This window comes from Solanum stenotomum, chromosome 1, assembly GCF_019186545.1.
Source record: "Solanum stenotomum isolate F172 chromosome 1, ASM1918654v1, whole genome shotgun sequence".
In the NCBI taxonomy this organism is placed as follows: domain Eukaryota; kingdom Viridiplantae; phylum Streptophyta; class Magnoliopsida; order Solanales; family Solanaceae; genus Solanum; species Solanum stenotomum.
The window spans coordinates 16,826,456-16,851,234 of record NC_064282.1 but is presented as its reverse complement, the minus strand read 5'-3'; the positions used below and the strand labels follow the sequence as shown (position 1 = coordinate 16,851,234).

The window sequence follows — 24,779 nt, the reverse complement described above, 5'->3', positions numbered from 1 at the left end:
CCACCAATTATAATTACTCGAACTCTGAACAATCATAATTGCACTAATCACAATTAATATGATGTTGTTTGTGTAAGCTTATCTACGTTTATTATGAATATTTAAGTGTTTTTATAAGTCAAACTAAGTTTAAAGTCATAAATTGATCACTTGTAATTATTCATGTTTTTTAACTTAGGTATAAATTAATTTCAATATTTAGGAATATTATGTACAATCAACTAAATCAAATATATTTTTATATTAATATGATTAAGTGAAAAAGAAATACTTATGTAACAATGTAAGCACAAGAAAAGAAAAATTAATTATGTCGACAATAGACATGCAAAAAGGAGAGGAGGAGAGGTAAAAAGCCATTTTACAACATGTTGTTTATAGAGATTTGATGAAAGCTCTCCCCAGCCATCCAAAAAATTAAAGAGACAAAGGTGAGAGAAAGCAGGGGAGATGTGGGGCCCATGCTCCCACCGCCCATACGCACGCTGTCTGTCTCACCAAAAACCGAACTCATCATCCATCCAACTACACACACCTTCACCGGTTCATCACCCCCACCCCACACCCCCTAATTAACCCCCCACCTAACCTTAACCCAATTACTAGTACTACTACTACAACTATAACCCAAAACACAAAAGTATCAAATTCCTCCAACTCATTCTCTCTAGCTACACCTATTTCTCTCTTCTCTCTTTCTTCATTTTCCCCAAACCCTCACCAAAAGAGAAGGAAAGAAGATCAACAAACAAACAAAGGATTGTAGTATGGTTGATTCACCTATTTCTCCTGAATCCTTTTTGGGTTCTCACTTCATTACTTTCCCTTTCCAACTCTTTTTTGGTGAAGGTTAGAAGAACTAATTCCATCAATTTCATAGCTAGAAAGTAAATTCAAATACAAGGTTAGATGGATCAATTAACAGCTCATGGCCGTCCTCTTCCACCTCCTTTTCACACAAGAGATCTTCAGTTACAGAATAACAATCCTCACCTCCACGGCCAGTTCCATCACATACAACAACAGCAGCATCAGCAGCAGAAAACTGAAGACGAACAACAAAGCGGACACAGAAATCAAAAACGAGATCGCGACGATAACTTCAGTTTAAATCCTGATCAATCCGGTTCGATGGATAGCAAAGGAAACACTATAGGAGGAGGAGGAGGAGGAGATGGCGGTGGAGAAGTCAGTAGAAGACCAAGAGGAAGACCAGCTGGTTCAAAAAACAAACCAAAACCACCAATCATTATCACTCGTGATAGCGCTAACGCTTTGAGATCTCATGTTATGGAAATCGCTAGTGGTTGTGATATACAAGAAAGTATCTCAAACTTCGCCACCAGAAGACAACGCGGTGTTTGCATATTAAGTGGGAGCGGAACTGTTACAAACGTTACAATTAGGTAATTTCTTATTTTTTAATTTGCATCAAATTCAGTACTGTGTGTGATATGTATTCTTACTTTAATTTTTTAACTGACAGACAACCCGCGTCTCCGGGTGCGGTGGTAACTCTACATGGAAGATTTGAAATCTTATCTCTTTCCGGTTCATACTTACCACCGCCAGCTCCGCCAGCCGCATCAGGGCTGACGATATACTTGGCCGGAGGACAAGGCCAAGTAGTCGGCGGTAGCGTTGTCGGGCCGTTGAATGCTTCAGGGCCGGTGGTGATAATGGCGGCTTCGTTTGGGAATGCAGCATATGAAAGGCTTCCACTCGAGGACGAAGAATCGCCGGTGGGGCAGCAAGGAAATGGAGGAAATTTACCAACAAGTAGTGGTATAGTAAGTACTAATCAAGGTGCAGCAGTACAACAAATTATGGGTACTGATCCAAATGCTAATTTACTACAAGGATTGCCTCAAAATCTACTAAATTCATGTCAATTACCACCAACTGAGGCTTATTGGGGAGCAGGAGGTCGTCCTCCTTATTGATTAAAATTAAAATAATAATTGGGAATTGACTTCAAAACTAGCTGTCCTCTTTTCTTCTTTTTTTTCTCTTTAATTTGCATTTTGTTAATCTTGGAACATGATTTCCAAATTCCAAAACTACAACTTCTTCTCTATTAACCATCTTTACTTCTTCTACTTCTTTTAAGTGTTAGTCTGGCTGGTGAGGTTGCGTACACATCATCCTTTTCTAACTCAACTTTGTAAGGTTATACTGAATATGTTGTTATCGTTGTTACTTATTAGTCATTTAGTGAAGGATGTAAGATTTCAAGTATCATTTGTGGTTTTCTTTTTCTTCTTTATTTTATGTGAATGGTAGCATAAAAAAATTGTTAACAAAAGAGGGCATGAGTTTTTCCTCAAGTTGTCTTGGATAATAATCAATCTTTCGCTTGCTGCAGAAGCAAAAAGCCTCTCCATAGTTCAGGTTCGATGTTTCTTTAAATCATTATATATATTCTTTCGTTTTAATTTATCTGTCTTACTAATAATTCATTTAGATATATTAAATGACATATATTTTGATACATTCATGTATCTTTAGTACTGTAAGATCATAAAATCAGACAAATAAATTAAAACGTTATTGAGTATATCCTGTTTCATATTTTTCTTGTCCGGGGGAGCTAGAAGTGATGATAGTTATGGATGAATTAACTTTATGGAGCATGAGAATTGAGAGTACAAATGATTTAAATAGAAGAAAGAAAAGGTAAGAAGATGCAGGAGAGGTATGGGGTTTGAATGATTGGTTTTTTGGAGTGAATACTATATATTTAGGGTTAATACTATGAAGTGAACATTAGGTAGTGGGGTTTACACGTGCACTTCTCTGAACTTAGCTCCTTTTCGAGGCAACTAATGCTTTCACTTCCATACTAAGGTACTCCCACAGGTACCACCAACAACTTCTGCTCTTTTACTTTAACTAGTACTCCCCTTCATGCCTCCACACCCCATTCATTATTTTCTGTTTTCGTGAGCGAGCTTTTCAGGTTTGAGTTAACTTCGTAATTTATATATTTATTGTGGTTTTAGAGTTAGACTCATTTGAAGTTGAATATTATGTTGTGTTTTTGCGTTCTTTGAGTTGTGAAATTTTTGGGAACATCTGTGAAATTTTTGGGAACAGCTTGTAAGATGTACGTATGTATTCTATTCGCTGAATACCTCACTTGTAAAACTACATTAAAAATTATTATAGTTGTATTTAATTTAATATTCAGTTCATAGTATATTATTCCCGCTTTAGTTAGTACATGAATGCGTTGAGGTATTGAGTTCTCATATCAACTATGAGATGGTAAGGATAGTTTTATAAGGTCTTGGACAATCTTCGGTTTATATATATATATATTTGACTCAAAACATTGGAATTACTCTCCACATTTTGGAGCTAAGACTATATAGTGTGTGAAATTAGACTACATATAAGATATTAGATAGTTTTAATGGTGTGAAGTCTTATGGTGAAAATCGTAGGCTTGACTCAAAGCGAATAATATTCCAGTATATGTGTAAAAGATTGTATCTTTAAATTATTTTAGTCCAATAACTATATTTCAATTTCAGTCATTTACTCTTAAGCTTGTGATGAAGATATTAATTAACTTGAGAGTGAATATGTTTGAGTCATCCAATAGAAGTAACATAAAGTGATGGGCTTAAACTTAAGTGTACATGCATATATGGTTCACTGCATTCAGTCTCATAAATCCTTCATCTCCTCATCTGTATACAACGGTTAACATAAATACACCTACGGCTAGTGTGAATTTTAACATGTTGATTTCAGTTTTAAAGTTGTATGCAGTGATATATATATGGGTTGTTCAAGTGATAATTATGCATCCTCCATCTCCAACTCTAAGGTTGTGGGTTCGAGAATATAATCTGCATTGAAAGAACAAGTGATCATGGCATTCATCACAGTTACTATATATAGGCATGAAAATTCACTTATTTGTTGCACACAAGTCTCTTCTAGTTCATCTTTGGGAAGGAGCTTATCAATATCGAAACATATATACTCCCTCTATCCATTTTTAATTGTCATGTTGCGCTTTTCGAGAGTCAGTTTGACTATTTTTCAATGTTAAATTAGATTACATTAAATCGATATTTTTTTAAAAAAAAAATAGATATTCAAATACTATACGAAAAGTACTATAAATTGCATTTTTATGCATATCAATATGATTAAAAATACATCATAAAATGTTAATCAAAATTCTTATTGTTTGACTCTAAAAAAAGAAATCATGACAATTAAAAATGGACGGATAGATACTATTCAAGTAACTAATTAAAGCGTATTTAATTATCCTGTGGCAAAAGTAAAAGGTTGGAATATTTCGAGCCAAAAAAACACATTTTTTTCATATGGCAGAAAAAGTGCTATTAAAACTCGAGATTTTCTGAAAATGATCTTTTTAAGTTGAAAATGTTCATTCTTTTTGCAAAGTAAGGAGGCTAGGCAACATGCCAACATGTTCCAAAAGATTAAGAGAAGGGGGATAAAATTAGCACTTACAAGTTGATTCATCCATTTATTTATCTCAATCCGTTTTAGCCAATCTATATCAGTCAATTTAAAAATTAGGTTAATATACCGTCCAAATTTATCCATAAAAAATCTTCTCAAAATATTTTTCTTTATGTTTATTTGATATATGATTGTAGCTATAGCCTACTATAAAGAACAAAAATAGTCTTATTAGGTACTAAAATATAGAAATTAAAAATTAGTAAGAACATTGTGCGTAACGACTATGACCCACTTTTTTTTTGTTTCTATTTTAGGTCAATTTATTTATTAATTCGGCTCATTTGACTTGTCTAAATTCAGCTCTACCCCCATTGGACATCCCTAAGTATAACCAGTGTTTGGAGCTGAGTGTGAGGTATAGACAACCAGACCTTTTTTGTTTTTATTAAGAGTACCATCTCTGAATTTGAATTATTAAAACTAATTAATTTTCAACATCTCAGTGTGCATAATTTATTTATTTGTCAACATAATTAATAAACAATTCAAATTAAAAAATAATGAAATATTAGAAAAATAATAAAATTTATTATTCTATTAAAAAATGAAACATTTATGTTTGTTAGTGATGGTCTAGATGGTGCAGCCATGCGAATTTTTGGCTTCACCATTTCATACCTAGATCGGGACATTCTTTTATCTCGGTATTTTCACCTCTAAAGCTAGCTCAAAGGGAATAACATTGTCCAAGTCTTATAAGACAGCCCCATAGACCCCTTTTCACTGATGTGGGAGCTTCTTCCCTTCAATAGTTTGATAATAATGGCAATGATTGTAATGACAGTGATGGTGGATGGTGATGAATATTATCCACACACAAATAACACTTAATGATACCAAGATTTTGTTAATAATTTAACTATTTTTTTATAAAACCATTTGCCCAGTAATCCTAGAATGATGAGGGATTAGGCATAGAGCCTTACCTCGTTTATTAATATTCAAAAGATACAAAAGGAGAGTAGAGAGGAGTGACTTGCCTCCATAAGGAACAACAAAACACGAACTTATACAAGCTGACCGCTAATTATCTTCCTGAGAAGTTGGTGTACATTATAAAATAGATTTCCTGTTCAATCGAAATTGCATGTTTGGCAAGAGCATCCACAACAATATATAATTTTATTACTTGATCCAACGTAATCACCACTAGTCCCACTCAGCCAACCTATGTGATTTCTGAGTGTTGCATGTTACCCACTCTGCTATTGAAACATGAACTCTCACTTCCTCTAAGCAATTATCAAGAGACACAAAAGAGGTGTATCAGAAAAAGCTTTGTGAATATTGAAACACCTATAGTAGTTTTATCAATCAGAAATTATGAATGACGAACATAAAAATTTCGTTAGTTATATTATAATTACAGGCTCACAAATTACAACATTTTGAAGCTTAAGCAACCACTTTAGGGATGATTCCTATCCCCAGAACCCAATGAAAAATGAAAGAATGTACGATAGCATATATTATAGGCTACTACATACTAGAAACTATCTAATGTTGATACTTTTCACCTAGAGGGACTTTGCTTGATGCACGCCCTCGATACAAAATTGTGAGCGGTTTCTTTTCTGGAACTGGTTCATGTACATTAGGCATGTGCATTTCAAGAATTAGGTGTTGGCAGTGAAACCAATAAGGTAACTATAACTCTATCCTCAAGCGTCGCATTTCAGCTTGGAAAGTCAGACTTGAAGTCAGAGTTCGACGTGCAAGAGACCTTATGTCATCTCGAGAGCAATCACGGGAGATACGAATTAGCTCCCATAGGGCTCCCCCACTGATCATGTCTTTTGCATTTACCTCTGAGGATAAGAAGAGAACAGGTGAAACTTAAAAGTATAGTTTGAGGAGAAATGCAATGAATGTATCCTAAAACTTTTCAGTAGGATATAGGATCGCTTACCATGTTGTGCCAAATGGCAGAGAGCCAGTTCAACATGACGCCTGATCATTGAGGCTTCATTATTGGAATTTTGAACAATCCATGTAAGTGCACCATCTTCTATCAGAGAAGAACGCCCAGCTTTCTGACCTGTAGTAGCAGATAAACCTTAAGAATCATGGTAATCTGATAAACATGATTGACATGTATGGCATTTACCTTGAGCTGAAGCTCTGGACTCGCACTTTGCAAAATTTGCAATTCCCCGTGCAACTTGAGACAGAACGTCTGGATGTCTACATCTCACCATCCCTAACAGTGCCTTGATTCCACCTTCAGACCTCAGCCTTGTCTGTAGTTTATCTGGAATAGAAACATATACCACAATCAAGATTCAAGGGCTAAAATCAATTGATGTTAGGAGCGGGAATTAGATAGAATTTGATAGAGCTACTCCGACAATGCCCAGAAAAGCTGATGGGTAGTGGGGGCAGGCAGAGGAGCTACTCCTACAGAAAAAGTAAATGAGCTTACCGTTACCACATAAATTAGCAATGGCTCCGGCCACCATGCGTAATGTTTGAGGATCCTCAGCATCAGCTGCTGTCACCGCCAACAGCGCAATCCCACCTTGAGTCATTATAAGTTCCTGGTTGGCTTCTGAAAAGACAGAAAATAATCCTCAGAAGATAGTACTTATTAGGAGACAAAGGGCCTCAACAAGGATGTAAAATAAACAGAATGAGAAAAAGAGAGCTATAGATTGAGAATCACCACTCATTGCAAGATTTGCAATTGCACCAGCTGCTATTCTGCGAATGGTTTCATCCACTGAATTACTAAGAAGCATCAGCAATGAATTAAGACCACCAGCTTCAACTATCTTTTCCTGATTCGCTTCTGCAGGTTAAATTTGAAGCAGGATTTAAAATGTATCAGACCATTTATCACAAACAGTACTTCACCACCACACTTTTCTCCAATAAGTCGCATAAAGTGGCAAGTGAAAAATATGCTCTCTTTCTGTACTTGGGAAGATTGGGTGGAGAATAGATTACCTTCAGCTGCTAGATTAGCTACGACTTTCACCGCATGAATCCGCACAGTAGCATCTTCAGACTCCAGAAGCGACAAAATCTTATGTAATCCAACTGTAATGCCCATGAAGCAGAGATGAGAAAATTGTGTTCAGTTATTTTGCAAATTAAAAAGGACATACTCTGAAGAATATATTGGGACCTTGTTCGTGAAGATTGGTGATTGAAGATCTCTCTCCATTAGTCGCATCTTTGCAATGCAGATTTCTAAGAGGAGACAATGAATCTAGGCCTGGAAGTCCAGTGCCATTTCTGCTTCTATCCAGATAGCTTGTTCTCTGTGAACAGAGGCAATTAAAGTGAAATTGATTGGAACATTTATCAAAGTACAGAGAGGAAAGAGAAAAAGAGAGATGCAAAGGTTTGTCAGAAGAGTATCCATCAAACCATAGAACTTGTCAATCGCGCGCGGCAAACAGAACAAGATGCTAGCAGTACGTAGAACAGAAAGCAAAGATGTAAGCAAGCTCATAAGCAAATTAAAGACCGTACTTGACCAGCTTCCATAGTTAGCTGAGAAAATTGACTACGTAAGACAATAACTTCTTCTTCCAGTCTCTTCTTCTGACGAATCTCTTCTTCCAGCATGCTTTGGAGGTTTAGAATATCAGAATTTCCACCTGCTGACTACAGTGCACATTGATCAGTCATATTCATTAGCTCAATCCCAAATTCCATTGAACTCAAGAAATTCTATTTGAAAAATGAATAATCAATGAAGAGCATACCCCTGGTTTTGTTAACATGTGCAGTTGATCTTTGAGTTTGTATATTTCTTCTTCTGCTGCCTTTCTTGTTTGCATTTCGTTTTGAAGCAACATCTTAAGTTCAGAAACTTCCTGCACAAGAAGCAATTTAAGCATCTGAAAAGAAATAAAGAATCAACAAGCCGTATGTTGTTCTCTCTGCAGAAGTAAAACCCAATTTATGCCTTGAAATACATGTGTACAAACTACAAAGAGAGACTTATAGAGGACTACTGAAGCCAAGGTTCTATTATGATATCAGGCAGCATCCACAATGAACTTGAAGACTCATTAGAAACACGAAAAAGAGATCTCCAACAACAACAAAGCCTCAATCCTAAGCTAGTCGGAGTCGGCAATATGAACCCTTAGTCTCACTATCCAATTTGCTCTCATTTAGACCAGTAAACAAGGTTCTTCAGTTCTAGAAGTTCGTATATTTTACTGATATATAAAACTATGAACCTCAATATTTACCCAGTACACTGCCCAGTCTCTCTCTCTCTTTCACCCCCTCCCTCCCTCTGTTTTTACCTGGTGGACATAAGTCTAGCTTTAAAGCTGTCACCATGGAGATAAAAGGCATATAACATGCTACTTGTTTTGACGAAAGAGTTGAATACGTGTTCCAAGTATTTCCTTTTTAAGAAACTGACTCATTACAAAGTACAACCTTAATACTTGAGCTGTTTCAACGATAGAATTAGATGCTAGTTGTTTCAATTATAGTATTTCTTTTAACAGAAACTGACTCTTTCTGAAGGTGTACTCAATACTTGCTACAAGAGAAGTTAAGGATAGTCATCCTCAACAACACAACAACAGCAGTATTAATAATTAAGATGATGCTGATAAAAATAGGACAAAAGCAGGATTACAACCTCGGTGATAGATGTCCCAGCAGTTCTGGCATTGTTTGTGGGCTTTTGTTGATTAAGGCTCCACTTCTCCTCCAGCTTCTTGATTGAGTCCATATATTCCATCTGACATTTCATTTTCTCCTCCTGCAAGTAAAGCAGAAGTGTTATTCCACAATAGTTGAAACATAATTCCAGTAGGTACAACATTGAATCTTTGTCAAATTCCATCAACATATAACTCATTTCTTATTCTGTTGTGTTTAGTACTATGAAAGTAATACTTCTCTTGTGGATGGATATGTATCATGCCAGTAATACTTCACCTGTCCAATTAAATCATCTTCACTTATTCGGCACCTCACGTCTTATTAGTTTCAGTTATAGATTTTTCGAAATCAGCTCCGCCAAAGTGAGTTTTACATAGTGTTGCCGGTCGCAAGCACGGATAAAGAGGGTTACGGTAGCCAAGCTACCAACCAAAAAGTAGTTAAATTATGATGATATAGCTTACCCAAACTAGTTTGTAATTGAGGGATAGTCGATTGTTATATACTTTCCGAAATCGGAAGACAAAGTTGTTGAGATACGTTTAAGAAAGCAAAAATATTTTTATCTGAGTGCAACTAACTGGCAAATAGCCCTGATAAATTTACATGTACTAGAACAGGAGTATTTTAACTTTAACTATTGGTAGCAAGCAACACTAGGGACTTATAATCAAACTAAGACAGTAAAGTGGTGCATTCACCTATATGTGGTTCTTGATCTGAATCAACTCTCAGTCTAATTAGTAATTAGAGCAAAAGACTCTCAAAGTCAAGAGATATAAGTAACATAACTACCTTCAGGGCTTCAGCATAGTTCCTTTCAGCTTCTATGACATGATTTTGTGCTTCTAATCTAATTCGTTCAACCTCAGTCTCAAAAGCTTTCTGTTGTCTTTCATTTTCAGCAATAAGTTTGTCTACTTGCACCTCCAGCCTTTTTGATAAACTTTTGTAATCAAATTCTTCCTTAATCTTCAACATGTTTTCCACCTTCATAGCCTGCACAAAGGGATAAAACTATCTTGGCACATATATGCAGTAGTACAACCTATCCACATAAAACACTCCAAATGGAGAACTTACTCTCTGTCCAAACAATATGGTACTTGCTGTTTCTGCTCTATGTCTAGGTGATGGCCCAACGGTAATAACTAATGAAGTTCTCGATGTTCCTGCAAAATCACAGGAAGTAAACCAACATGATTGGAATTTCATTAAGAACTAAGATATTGACTCCTAACTCCTTTTTATTGGTTGTGGATAAGTAAGAAAGAATAATGCCTCCTAGCTCAGGAAACAGTTAAAAGAGTATATCTCAATTAAATGTTAGTGTTCATGGGAAAGAAAAAGTTAAGCCAGAATCTTCACAACTCTGGAAACTGGTACAGCCCATTCGTACATGCAGTACACTCGGTTGATATCAGATACCACATAACTTTACCATGTATATGCAGAGACCCAAGAAAAAGAAAAATATAAGCCCACCTCCAAATGAATCCTTAAGCAACCTCGTAAGCTTCGAATCTCGGACAGGTACATGAGCACTATTTTCTGCCAAGGCATTTATGCACTTCCCTAGGGCACTTAATGACAGATTGATGGACTTCGCTTCCTCTAACATGTGTCCTTCGCTTCCTACAGGAGATCGAGGAGAGGATATGAAGTCAGTTTACAAATCAAAATGCCAAGTTACGAGCAATAACCAGAAGACTTGCTACATCAACATGCCTCCGGCAATAAAAACCTGTTCATCTTTTCCTTTTTGGCAATAAAGGTTCCTTTCATTTCTCCCATTCTTATATTTCTCTGTTATACAAAAATGCATATTTTCTTCTGTTCTATTACAACAATATTTCGCTGCACATTTTTCTTCCGCTTAGCCATATACTCCTACAGACTGGCCACTGGCACACTGCAATGCCTACAATTAGATCAAGACTATCTCGATGTTGATTTAACCAACTATGAGTATTGGATCTTCTTTGAGTAATGCTATTTCCTTAACCTTTCATAAATATCAGATAAGCTATACCAATTCTTCACCCACACAGAGGAGTGTAAAAATAAGGATAAAAATAAAAAATACATTAAAAGCACATACACAGAAATATTCTTAAATTAGGAATCCCAGTTGACTGTTCAGTATACCTGACTTGTTTACACGCTCAGAACCAGCAAGGTCTACAAGAACTAGTTTGCCTTTTCTCAACATAGGCGGCTTATAATTGGTTGTCAAGTGAGACGAGTGATCTGTTTCAGCAGAAAAATCAGCTTCCCTTCCAGGAACTGACCTCTTAATTTGTACCTACAACACATTAAAAACACAAATTCCAAATGAAACATACTTATAATGATATCTTTTATACAGATTTATAGTTTTTTTGAGGACTGTATTGACAAACCATGCAATTAACTGGAAAGATGAAATATAGAATTCCCGATTTACCAAGAGAATAGCATGACTTCGGGAAGATTCAGTATTCAGCTTTGTGTTAGCGGCATATCTATGAGCTTCTCCGACCCGTAGCAGTTCAAGAAAACTTTGCTGGTCCCGGACCTCCACTACAGTTGCCCCTGGTAAAGACACATCACCAGTTTTTTGGTCTTCAACTATTGGGATGTTGTCATTAGCAGGATTTAGGAGGTCCTGAATTGTTTCCATATAAAGCTGCACGCAAACCACGATATTTAGATAAAACTTGGCAAATCATTTGGTTGCAAAGTGATTGTGGTCAAGAGAGGAAACTTCTCCGAGCTAGCTAAAGATGCACAATGACATGTATTTACTGATAGGTTTAAGAAGCACAGTCCAACCTGTAAGTACGAGACTGAAACTGAGTCGGTCTCCAAGCAAATATTTGCTAATATGTCTTCCATTGAACGAACCATGATACCACGAGCAGAGACATCTTCATCACCTAATCGTCCAAGGGTGTAAGTCTTTCCTGTCCCGGTCTGACCATAAGCCATCACTGTTCCATTGTAGCCATCCAAGACACTCTAATAAAATGGGCAAAAAGATAAAGAGTGTTTATAAAACATTATCTCCAAAAGATATAGCATAGGAATACCATAAAATTTACATTCAAGGTGTCCTTAACGATTTCATCCAACCATTTGTAGGTAACAAATAATTTTAATTATATCAATGAATACATCAATACTTGCTCCGCGTATTTCTGACATGTATGAATTTTCACATCTTTCATAAAAGAATCTAAGAAAGATAACATGTATTGATCACCACAATCATCATCAATGTCATAAAATTAAATAATATGTTGCATTTCATGGTGATGAATATACCCTACAATGGTGAAGAATAGCTGCAGAAACAAGAAGTTATTGTGTTAAGTCCACCTAATGCCTTATAGTTTAGGATCGAAACATAGTTTGTCAAAGATGGAATAAATGGATACTGGAAGTCTGAAACAGTCAAATAGTGTCTTCTAATCCGGGTCCCCATAGAGCTATCTATCACCTCTTTAATGGGAAATGAATCATTCCCTCAGACCTCCATTAGTTAAGAACTTCTTGTCAAAATAACAACATATCATCCACAACTATCCCCTATGGAAAAAAGATTTATGTTGGGCTAGTTATTTTGCATCAATGATTTCTTCCCTAGGTGTAAGAAGTCCCAAATTGATCAAGGTAACTAAACAATACAAAATAAAGCAACAAACCTCAACAACAGGTTTTGCAACAACTTCGTAAACACGCTTTTGGGATGCAAACTCGGTGAACACCTCATCAAACTCGTATGTATCTGAATCCCAATTGTTTTTCCTAAGTTTCAACCTTTTGAGCTGGCAGGAAAAATAAGTAAAATTGCATCATACTCAAGTTATTCCCAAAAAGAGCTTCTCATGAGAATGGAAAAGGTAAAAATTGACAACCTCCGGCTGCAGCTCTACACAATCAGCAAAATCTGCATCTGCTGCCAATTCCTCGGCATTTCGAGGACGTAATCTGACAGCAACTCGAACTCTTCCATACACTATTTAGACCAATCACAAGAAATAGTTAATATTCACATACATCGAAGCCAGTGATCAACAAAGAATTTGAGCTGTGCAGCTTAAGGCAGCAGAAAGGATTACTTTAACATAAACGCTCTTAGCAACAAGAAAAATCACTAAAAAGCACTATATATGCCAATATCTTGATGTCATATCATTCAAAAGAATAACCCAGATCTGTATACTTGTTTATTATGTAAAATATGTCTGACTGATTTCAAATTTCAACCAAAACAAACCTTATTTTCTTTTTCTTTTTATTATGGATGATTAATTTATTAGAGAAACATTCCAAGAAGTATGCAAACCATACACAATTGAGAATACAAAGACCAATGTTTTTCTCTGTGTTAGTTAACCAGGTCTAATAAATAAGAATGAAGGGAATAATAAATTATGTTCCGTTTACACCCGTACTTCCTATATCCAATACTTCCAATCCTCACCCTACTTAAAATTTATGAACCTATTCCTAATTTACTTGATCAGAAAAAGAAATGAACTTGTTTTTCATCCAAGAAGAAATCAACTTCTTCCTTAACTGGAAGATCATGCCCCAATTGGTCTAATTACAAATTATTTACAACCCTCTTAACATGCACAGTCGTTAACCCCCAAGCCTACACCCAACTGCCCACTAGTTGATTTTATTTTATTTTTAAAATAAGACATGTTTTACCACACATTATGATTATGTTTCATTAACTATGGTCTATGCCTATCAACTATACCTCGTGTCCTCTGAATACATTTACTAAAAAAGTTGTTAGATGATAAAGGGAAAACACTCGAAAATTTTAAGAAATAATTCATGTTGGAGGAGGTTCCCAACCCATTCCCCATTTTAAGTTGACTCTATGGTTACACTAATTAACATCACTTCTGTTCAAACTCTCAGCATCAAAGCCAAAATCATATGCAAAACGAAGCCCGGAATTTAAGTGGAGAAGGGTAGAGGAGCGGGCCCATTATCCATCGAGTTTAGAAGGCAGTGAATTGTCCAAAGGGCGGGTCACAAACTGATTTCTCCATTATAAAAAAAAAGCCATAATCATTGGAGTTCCTAATTTAACCTGTAAAGTACGAGCTAATCTACCACACTATACATTCCTAGGCATGTCTAGTGAAATATAGAAACACAAATCTAAGAAAACTTAGATAATGATTAGGTGCACAGGAAAGTTTGGAGGCTTGAAGTACCTGTTTACCTAATTGGTAATATTTGAAAAGAAAAAAAAAAGTTCACACTAGCGATATTGTCCGCTTTGGGCGTAGGCCTCACCACTTTATAATGTGTCATTACTTCTTATCTTAAGAAGGGTGCCACATACACCCCTTCTTATAGATTCAACATCCTCGCTCGCCTTACCTTGATTTGCCTAAACACGGTTGAACGCTGGCCCGTGGTAAACTCAGTTGAACGCCGCCCACATCGACAAGGTTGACACAAGAGTGTTTTGATACCATTTGTAACGGCCCAACTCCAACTCATTAGTGATATTGTCTGTTCTAAGTCTAGGCCCACATGACTTTAAAACGTGTCATTAGTGTGTAAGGCATGTTTACTTATATACCCAACATCTCATTTGTGTTTTGCCGATGTGGAACTTTTTACCTTAAGCTGGAGTGTCACAGGTATCAACTAACAAACACAGTAATAACATCACATTGTCCAATTAACACAAACCTAAACAACTAAAGAAGTAAAGAACACAATCTCTAGCACATTAATAGAAGAATTAACTCCATAGATTCCAAAACTCAAAATTCCAATTAGAAACATAATCTCGATCCTCAACCAGCTAGCTACTTCAATGATGCCAACTCGTTTCTAAATTAGACAGAAACTTAGCCTCACATCAAAGCCATAATTACTTGAGCTTCTTTTAACCCCTAGAGTACAAGTTAACCATACTATACATTCCTATGCATATATAATAAAAAATCATACATAAATATATGCACACTAGACATTGATTAAGTGGATGCAAGAGTTTGTAAGGCTTGAAGAACCTACCTACCTTACCTAATTGGCAATATTTCGAAAATTAAACAAAATGTCACATCCAAAATTCATAAATACAAACAAAAAATACAATGCAGCATTTAAATCAAGCGCCAATATCAGCTATCAACTAGCAAAATGTATCAGCAACGTCACATCGTCCAATTAACAGTAACCTAAACCACTAAAAAGCACATCGTCTAAAACACACAGAGCAGAATCAATTTAGCAAATTCGACAACTTGAAAACTCAATTAGCTAAAGGAACTCGATCCACAACCAGAAAGCAACAAAGTTGATGAAAACTAACAGAAAATTCGAAACTCACCGGCGTCAATAGTACTACTGCGGCGTCCGTTGGAAGAAACCGACGGCGGAAGCTTCGATTTGAATGAAGATGAAGTACGGAGAGCCTGCGCCTTCTGGGTACCGTTTCTGTATCCACCAGAAGCCATCACTCTCTGGAAATGGAGGTGTTTGATTGTAGAGAGAGAAAAACAGGGAAGATGAACAACTTTATGTTAACTCTTTTTGGGTTCAAATTGAAGAGAATATGGAGAGAGAAAGATGGTGTGTGGGTCCACTTGCGGTGTATACTTAAGCCGAGAGTGAAGTGAAGCTGCCGAGACTTAAATATTTTTTAAAAATAAGTAATAAACAAAAAATATGAAAAAACAGAGACTTGTCGGGGAAACAGTAGGTGACTGACGGAGAAGTATGGAGGTTAGATTTTGAGGTGAAAGTACAAGAATACCACTATCTTACCATTATTTCTTTCATTTTATTTTGCATGAAATTAAATTAAATACCATCATAGGATATAGTAAATGAGAAAAATATTTGATAGGGAGCTTTTCCTCTTGAATGGGGTTTATGTAGATCGGACAGGTGACGTCGGTTGAGGCCAGGCGCATCGGTCAAGAGACGTCGGCTGAGGCCAGGCGCATCGGTCAAGAGACGTCGGCTGAGGCCAGGCGACATCAGTCAAGGCATGGGCACATCGGTCAGGCGACGTCTAACAATGCTAGATGACATCGACCAAGTCATGCACGCATCAGACGGGCAACGTCGGCTGAAGTTAGGCAGCATTTAGCTAAGGTCTGCGTGTATCAAACATGCAACGTCGATTGAGGCCAGGCGACATCAGCTAAGCGATGTCAGACAAAGCCAAGCGATATCGGCCAAGGCTTGCGCGCATCAGACAAGGCCGACGCGAGGCGGCATCGGCCAAGGCCTACGCATCAAACATGCACATGAGGCCAGGCGACATCGTTGGCACATATTTAGATTAATCGAGCTCCAATATTGATATGAAACATCAAATGAGGATTAAAAAAAGGAAGAAATTAAATTAAAAACTAGATTTAAACTAACAACATATCACATTAATATTGAAATTTGTTAATTTTATGATGAACATCTTCAAAGTTCCCAATTTAGGGGTGTGCATTCGATTTTTCAGTTTGATTTTCTACTATTCGGTTTGGTTTATTGGTTTTAGTTTTGAAAAAGAGTAACCCAATCTTAACCAAAGTAATTATGGTTTGGTTTGGTTATTTAGTTATGTCAATAACTAGAAACATAATCAAAGTTATATTTACAATTTATATATATATGAGAAGTAATAATATTAAATCTCTTAAATATACTTTCTAATAATCACAAGTAAAACATAAAGCACAATACTTAAAAGTATACCAATTATACAATTATAGATGTCCAAACATAAAATATAAAGTAAAACATAATGAAAGCCATTAACTAAAAAGTGACAAAACTGGTTTATATATATAATTCAATTTTTTCAGTTTTTATTTTTCTAAATCCGAAATCAAATCAAAAAATCAAACAAAGTAAATTATAAATACAAAATCAGAACAAAAAGCCAAAATACCATTCCAAATTAAAATTCAATTCGATTTGATTTGATTTTTTTATTTAATTCAAATAGGGCACACCCCTAATTTCCATACTATTATCATATTAGTAGGGGTGTTCATGGTTCGGTTTGGATTGGTTATTGGTTAAAACCAAATCCAAACCACAATTAATCGGTTTTTAAATTTCTAAAACCAAATCAAAAAAATAGCCGTCGATTTGGTTATTGTTGGTTTGGTTCGGTTTGGTTCAATTTTTTTGGTTATTTCGGTTTGAAAGTATATAGTTTTTTGAGGGCATATGCATCTCGATAGACACGAATTCATAGTACATAAACAATAAGAAAATATTGTAAATTTTATTAAGCAATACTAGTCATAGAACAATTGAAACAGGACTTAAAAAACTCATTACCCTGTTAGAAGACTTATATCTAAAAAGAGAAAGCAATGTATATATGTAGTGGAAAATCAATATTAGCAGAGTTGTCTTGGATAAATATAACATATTGAATCTTGCATGTTGTGACAACTGAGAATTTTTCCTAATAAACCAAAAAAAAAAAAAAAATCAGTGCTCCAAATGTAAAAATCACTTAAATAATAAATTTCTGGTTGAGTTAGAATTAGGATTTTAATACTTGGGCTAAAATTTAAGTGTTGGGCTTAAGAAAATAATAAAGTTAAAGACTTAAGTTAATTAAAATTTAATAAAATATTTATATTTTATTTATAAATAATTATAAAATTTATATGTGTATAATTTAACGGTTCGATTTGGTTATTTTTGCAGATATTCTTTTGTAAAATCAAAACCAAACCAAATAGTGTCGATTTTCAAAATTCAAAATCCAAACCTAACCAAATCCAACCAAATATCTGTTTGATTCGGATTGCAGTTCGGTTTGGTTGTTTAACCATAACCAAGAACATCCCTAGTTATTATTAGGAGTGTTCATGGTTCGGTTTGGATTGGTTATTGGTTAAAACCAAATCCAAACCACAATTAATCGGTTTTTAAATTTCTAAAACCAAATCAAAAAAATAATCGTCGGTTTGGTTATCGTTAGTTTGGTTCAATATTTTTGGTTATTTCGGTTTGAAAGTATATAGTTTTTTGAGGGCATATGCATCTCGATAGACACGAATTCATAGTACATAAACAATAAGAAAAGCTATTGTAAATTTTATTAAGCAATACTAGTCATAGAACAATTGAAACAGGACTAAATAAACACATTAGCCTGTTAGAAGACTTATATCTAAAAAGAGAGCAATGTATATATGTAGTGGAAAATCAATATTAGCAGAGTTGTCTTGGATAAATATATAACATATTGAATCTTTCATGTTGTGACAACTGAGAATTTTCCTAATAAACCAAAAAAAAAAATATCAGTGCTCCAAATGTAAAAATCACTTAAATAATAAATTTTGGTTGAGTTAGAATTAAGATTTTAATACTTGAGCTGAAATTTAAGTGTTGGGCTTAAGAAAATAATAAAGTTAAAGACTTGAGTTAATTAAAATTTAATAAAATATTTATATTTTATTTATGAATAATATATAAATAATTATAAAATTTATATATATAATTTAACGGTTCGATTTTGTTATTTTTGCGGATATTCTTTTGTAAAACCAAAACCAAACCAAATAGTATCGATTTTCAAAATTCAAAATCCAAACCTAACCAAATCCAACAAAATATCATTTTTTTTAATCGGTTTGATTTAGATTGCGGTTTGATTTGATTGTTTAACCATAACCATGAACAACCCTACTATTATGTATTAGAAAACAAATTATACAAAATTCGAAGAGTAAAAAAGGTTTTAACTCCTTAAACATTATGAACAGAAAGAGTATGATTAACTGAGTTAAATTATTCATTTATTACTATTATCTTTTAAATAATTTATAATTATATAATTTTAATAGTACTCCTATAGTAAAAATAAAAATTGATTTGAGGTCTGTTTCCTTTAAGGAACCGCCCTCGTGGGTGTGACTTTGAATTGCGCCGACCGATCGGTGGAGGATGGTGAAATTACAAGATTGGGGTTTTCTCAGCAATAACTGTCTTAAAAGTAGTGCCAGTCAAGTGGGGTTCGGTCGTGTACTTTGTGTCGAGCCCACTAACTGAATATTTTCGTCTGATTAGATGGGTCCGGACATTAACAGGCCCAGAAGATTAAAAGCCCAGTATATCAAGGCCCTTGAAAAGACACTGGGCTTGAAGTGGAAACTTTACACATCCGTTTTTATAGGACATATTATAATCTTATACCTAAGATACAAAATTGGGTGAAGGGTACAACTATCCGTTTTTGGAATCGTCATTTAATTTATAACTCGAAATCAAAATTTTTTAAGTTTATCCACTTTGGGTACAACTTAAGATATTTGCATATGAAGATTGACTAACTTCAGACTTTTTTTTTGGTCTAAGGGAGGTCTTGAAAAGGTTAAATATCATATGTTCTCATCTAATGTTTGGTATGCCTAGACAAATGTCAAATACTTTTTACTGTAATTATGAACTTGACAAGGCTTAGTGACTTTGTCAAGACCTAACTTCAAATATTCTTTTACCAAAGATTATATTCATTGCATTTCACAATCTAGTATTTAACCCTTCATTATGTAAGGGTCTAATTGATTGATACACAAATATAAGTGATTAACTATTACATTTTTTACAATGAGTCGACAAGAACATCAGTCATTTCTCATCTATTCAGATGGAACTGACATATTGTCATGACTGAGGTTTGGTAGGTTCAGGCATTTTCACATGATGTCAAGAAATATATTTAGACAAATTTTAGGCATTTTCGTATAAAGTTCAAATGAATAATTTTTTTTAAAAAAAATCGACATTAATAACATGATTCTAACACACAAATTTATCTCAAAAGTTTAACTTTAAAATATAAGTTTCATGTATCATAAAAATATGCTTCAATTATCAATTTACTAAAATAATACTTAGTAACAAATCTAACCTAACTTATTTTGCAATAATAGAAGTTTGCTACTCCATTATTTTTAAACTTTTTTTTCAACTGCATCCATTTGTTCTAAAGTTTTTTAACCATCATAAATTTATTGTTTTGATTAAAACAAAATAAAATTAATTTAAATCCGAGATTAATAAAAAAACATAATTGTTCATTATATTTTTATACTTCCATCGATCTATATTATTATATGTTTTTTTATATTATTAAGATGATATTATTTTTTTATTATTTAAATAAATAAATTTTACATAACCAAAAAATTATATAATTAAATAAATAAAAATTAAAAATTAACATATAATATTATCGACCGGAGATAAGTATTAAACAAAAATCATTTTTGATGCATATTCGAGAAGACTTGTCAACTTAAACGAATCAAATAGATCCTCCAAAGCCAAATCAAACAACCTTCAAATCTTCATTTTAAATTATTATTCCACCACGTGATAGGTAATTGAATACAAGATGACAAAAATAAAATATTACAAATAATCAATCGATAATTATAAGTAACAATGAAGAGGTTTTTTGTAATAATAAAATAACTTGCATAGGTATTTAGTACGACGTGTATATATTCTAGCTAAATAGTGGTTTAATTAATAATTAGCTCTATAATTATCATATGATGCTAACTTAGTCATTAATAATTGTGATTATTAGAGGGTTGAGAAATTTGTTGAATAATTTGAGTGAACATGGCTTTGTTTTCTTGATGAAGAAGAAGAGCTCTTTTGCGCAACTTTTCATTCTCTTCAATAATGATTTTGTTCTCTTTGTAGAGCTTCAAGTTCTTCATCTTCATTAGTTTCTTCAATTTCCTTAACTTTGCCCTTTTCTTTGCTTCGTTCGACAATCTTTCACCGTTCCTACATGACAATTGAAAATCAAATATCAAAATAATGAGATTAATGCAATTTAATTATAACTAGTTATAGCTATATATTGCTATTACTATATTAACATACTTATCATATTTGCTAATAAGAGCTATCTATTATCTTAAGTCAACTTAACCTGATGTATATTTTTGCAAGACTCAACTAATTTATGGCATGTTATTAGTACTTATTGAAGGAAATTGGATTGATCCATACATGTGGATCAACTCGATCGGATTCATATTAATAAATAAATAATATACGATTATTATTATATCTTTTTTTATTAATTAAAGGAAAGAGATGAAACTATTTGAAAAATTGTGTTGCTTTAGAATTTTAAAAGGGTTCTCATAGGAGAAACCAGTGTATCTTTTCATTCTCTCTAAATATAAAAGAACAGGAAAAACTTTTTCTCCTTCTTCCTTCTTCAATTCCTATGAAGTTCGAGTGAAAGATTTTTTCTCCGAAAAGCAAGTAACTATAACAAGTATGCAATTATATAGACTGTGACTTTATATAATGTAATTCATATTTGTATGTGATTACACTGTTAGACTAGTGAAATAAATTTAATGATCTTACAAACTCTGTATTTGATTAGATTCTTCACTAATTTTAACAATTTAATGTGATAATGCAAATTAAAACAACTAGCTATATACTAACCTTCTTCTTAGCTTGAGCACATGTATCTTGGTTGTTGTTTTAGATGTTTGTGGCATGTGGACTAGGTCAGTGTAACATGAAGATTGAAATGACTCTAAATGATTTGAAGCTGCATGACACATTTTGATCTTTCACTAAAATGGGAGACAAAAAGATAGGAAAAATTAAGTAGATTAATTATAATCAAGATTGAGCTTAGAAAAAAGGTGCAAGAGGATGGTTAACTTATAGTGATGAGGGGAAAAGAGTTAATAATTTGAGAAGAAGAGAGGAAGAGGGAGAGTAGTACATATTTTTCCAAAGCAATGATGACACAAGGTCCTCATGATTACAAAAGGCCAACAAAGTAGCCAAACCATATCTCAAGAAGAAGAAAGAAAATAAGGAAAGAAAGAAAGAAAGAGTAATACAAATAGAATTACTTCAAATGTTTCTTTGGAATTTTCTATAATTGTCTCAATCTAAGAGGAAAATAACTAAATGTTAATTGTATCACTACACTTAAACGAATAATGAATTTAGCGGCAATAATATAATTATTGTTATATTATATTTAGAAACAATTCAGTATTCTATATAAATGTTGTTAAAATTTTTAACAACTTTTAATATAATGACATTAACTCTATGCAGTTAAATATTTTTACGACAATAAATATTACAAAAAAAATAAAAATTTATCGTCACTAAATATCTCTTTTATTGTAATGCTTGTATGCTTATGCTATTGAGATTTCTCTAAATATCTATTTTGTTGTAATGCTTATATGCTCATATGATTGAAATTTCTCTGTTTTAAGTTAATAATCTTTTATCTTCTTCATGGACCTATCTAGCAAAAAAATGAAATTAGTCGAATCATTCTAATTTAGAGAGAAAAATGACAGAAATAATCTCTTACGTTTGAAAATAGATTCAAAGTAATCCTTTAAATATAGTACTACTAAAGAATTTTGATTCTTTATATTTTGTCAGATAAACACATTTGATTTTTTTCAAATACTAACAAATTATGTGTTAAATTTTAAGAAAACGTGAAAAGAAATAATTTAACAAAAGAACACTAAAAAAAAGTACCCTCAATTCTAGAAATCATAATCCAGAGAACTGTACCAAACACAAAATAAAATTTAAAAAAATAGGCAAAGATTGCACTACAAAAGAAGTGCACTAATCTCTAGAAAATAGATTTTAAAAAATAATTATTACTCCGTAGAAACTACAAAAACTGCATTTTTATTAATTTGAAGAAGACTAAAAATATTCACTTCTAATAAATTTAAACGATCAAAATTGTTCAATTTTATATATAAGGTACTAATTTGAATCTATTTCAAACACAAGGAACCATTTTATTATGTTATCGAAACTTAGATATCATCAAATTGTGAAACAGAAAAAGAAAAATGCATTACTAGATACTAGTAGAGTACAACTTGGTGGTCACCTTTTTGAATTTTACTTCATTCCTCCTTTTAATATCATCATTACACTCTTTTATATAGTCTCCTTCAATAAGTAGACCGTGGAAAAAGCTGAAACAAATGCATAATTTTCGTCTTTTNCCCCCCCCCCCCGTCCCTCCCTTCACCTTAAGTTAATATAAATAATTGTTCGTCAAAATAATAATTAATAAATATATATATATATATATATATAAAATAATATTGTATATATCTTTGTTTAAATGATTAATCAAATGTGTAACTCGCTCAAAAAGAAAAAAGGATGCCTATGGAGTATAGTGGAATTTAACGAGTTGATGTAACGTTAGATCGAGGCAAAGGCGAGTTGTTTATTTGATCGAGGCATTCAAAGTCCAAAAGGAAGAAAGAAAAGTTACATTGGGTTGTGGAAGTCATTGCAAATTAGTGATTGATTACAAAGGATAAAATATTTAATTGATGAAGATACGAAGAAGGGGTCCCAAAATACAACACTTTTTATTGATTATAAAAAATAATGCCCAATAAATTGCCTTGATTAAAGTTGGATTAAGTTGTTAAAGATTTTTTTTGGATTTAATTCCATTTACTAGTCAAAAATTTAATTTGACTAATGATTATAAGACAAATAAGCTGACAACTTTCACAAATAAGTTAAATTTTATGTTTGTAATCAGACAAGAAACAGTTAAGATTACCAAGCATTTTCACATTGTTTTTCAAGGATTGAACTTAGCTTCCTGATTTTGTAAAAAATGAAGGAAAGCTATTTTAATTAAAGTAAATGGAGTCACTTAAATGGTCATCCAACTATAGCAAAAAATTTATCTACAAAATCATTCAAGCTAAACTAATTAATCTACAAAATCATTACTGTTATTAAGCTATAAAGAATAATACATAACCATCTCTTCAAGTTTGATTTCGTAACACTTACTTCCTTTTTGTTCCGTTGTTGTTATACTTCTAGTTGATGAATTGTTTTTTTATGAAAAGAAGTTTGAATACAAAAGGACAGGTGAAGCAAGTTCCAAGTGCATGTGAATGAGGGTGGTGGAGAGTCAAAAGGAGCCAAAATTGGGATCTATCTACTTCTACATTACCATCATTAAACCCACATCTTTTTTCTTTCTCTTGGAGTCTTGTTCATCATTATGGGAGGAAGAAGAAGATTGTGGACTTGTGGTGTTTATCCAATTACTACGTGTGGACAATTCAAATGGTCCCTTAATTCAACTTATTAGCTGTTGCTACTATCACTATTAACTCTCTTTCATATACATGGTAATAATTATTTTATTTTATTCTTTAGTGGCGTAATTTGAATGTTGACCCAATGAAGAAGGCCATATGAACTTTGAAGACAATGATGAACCCTCGTGAAAAAATAGTTAGCCAAACAATTTAGGTATGGGAAAAGACACCCATTTTAAGATTTCGAATTTTGATAGTAAATTATAACTTCTTCTGTTTTTGGCCTGCACCATGTTAGGTTTCAAGGACCAAGATGCCTAATTCTATTGAAACAGTTTTTAAATCATTATTTCACATGTACAGTATTCCACAGTATGCGTTCAAGTACTACCCTTTGATTTCACATGTTTATCTTCCACAAAAGATGGTCAATTCAGACACTCAAAATATTTTGCTTCCTCTGAAAGAAACTAAAAGGCTCAGCAGAGAAGCTTAATCAGTACCAAA

The 24,779-nt window shown here is 33.4% G+C and overlaps 2 protein-coding genes across 3 annotated transcripts; one reads left to right on the top strand and one right to left on the bottom strand.

Annotated features, from left to right (window-relative positions):
* The first annotated feature begins 653 nt into the window (after positions 1 to 653).
* Positions 654 to 2,001, top strand: LOC125871727 (AT-hook motif nuclear-localized protein 22-like). Its single transcript, XM_049552387.1, has 2 exons — positions 654 to 1,406; positions 1,487 to 2,001. Exons 1-2 carry the CDS (start codon positions 910 to 912, stop codon positions 1,941 to 1,943), a joined length of 954 nt encoding a protein of 317 aa, XP_049408344.1. The 5' UTR covers positions 654 to 909; the 3' UTR covers positions 1,944 to 2,001.
* Positions 2,002 to 5,851: 3,850 nt separating this feature from the next.
* LOC125871632 (kinesin-like protein KIN-UB) lies at positions 5,852 to 15,745 on the bottom strand. Of its 2 annotated transcripts, none has more exons than XM_049552269.1 (19): positions 15,506 to 15,745; positions 13,050 to 13,150; positions 12,837 to 12,959; positions 11,965 to 12,150; positions 11,597 to 11,818; positions 11,299 to 11,455; positions 10,636 to 10,785; positions 10,234 to 10,322; positions 9,946 to 10,149; positions 9,125 to 9,247; positions 8,226 to 8,336; positions 7,990 to 8,124; positions 7,640 to 7,775; positions 7,459 to 7,551; positions 7,175 to 7,300; positions 6,935 to 7,060; positions 6,620 to 6,763; positions 6,422 to 6,550; positions 5,852 to 6,320 (listed from the first exon to the last, which is right to left on the bottom strand). In XM_049552269.1, exons 1-19 carry the CDS (start codon positions 15,630 to 15,632, stop codon positions 6,160 to 6,162), a joined length of 2,643 nt encoding a protein of 880 aa, XP_049408226.1. In that variant the 5' UTR covers positions 15,633 to 15,745; the 3' UTR covers positions 5,852 to 6,159. The 2 variants fall into 2 exon arrangements, with proteins under 2 accessions (XP_049408226.1, XP_049408234.1); XM_049552277.1 differs by having other exon boundaries at positions 9,125 to 9,253; positions 9,952 to 10,149.
* Positions 15,746 to 24,779: the final 9,034 nt, after the last annotated feature.

What these genes read in the sequence shown, in the direction of transcription:
- LOC125871632 (XM_049552269.1), bottom strand. Translation starts at nt 15,632, where the DNA reads ATGGCTTCTGGTGGATACAGAAACGGTACCCAGAAGGCGCAGGCTCTC. An exon ending in CACCAATCTTCACGAACAAG is followed by an intron (nt 7,552 to 7,639) that starts GTCCCAATATAT and finishes TGGGCATTACAG; the next exon opens with TTGGATTACATAAGATTTTG. An exon ending in TGCTAATTTATGTGGTAACG is followed by an intron (nt 6,764 to 6,934) that starts GTAAGCTCATTT and finishes TTTCTATTCCAG; the next exon opens with ATAAACTACAGACAAGGCTG.
- LOC125871727 (XM_049552387.1), top strand. Translation starts at nt 910, where the DNA reads ATGGATCAATTAACAGCTCATGGCCGTCCTCTTCCACCTCCTTTTCAC. An exon ending in GTTACAAACGTTACAATTAG is followed by an intron (nt 1,407 to 1,486) that starts GTAATTTCTTAT and finishes TTTAACTGACAG; the next exon opens with ACAACCCGCGTCTCCGGGTG.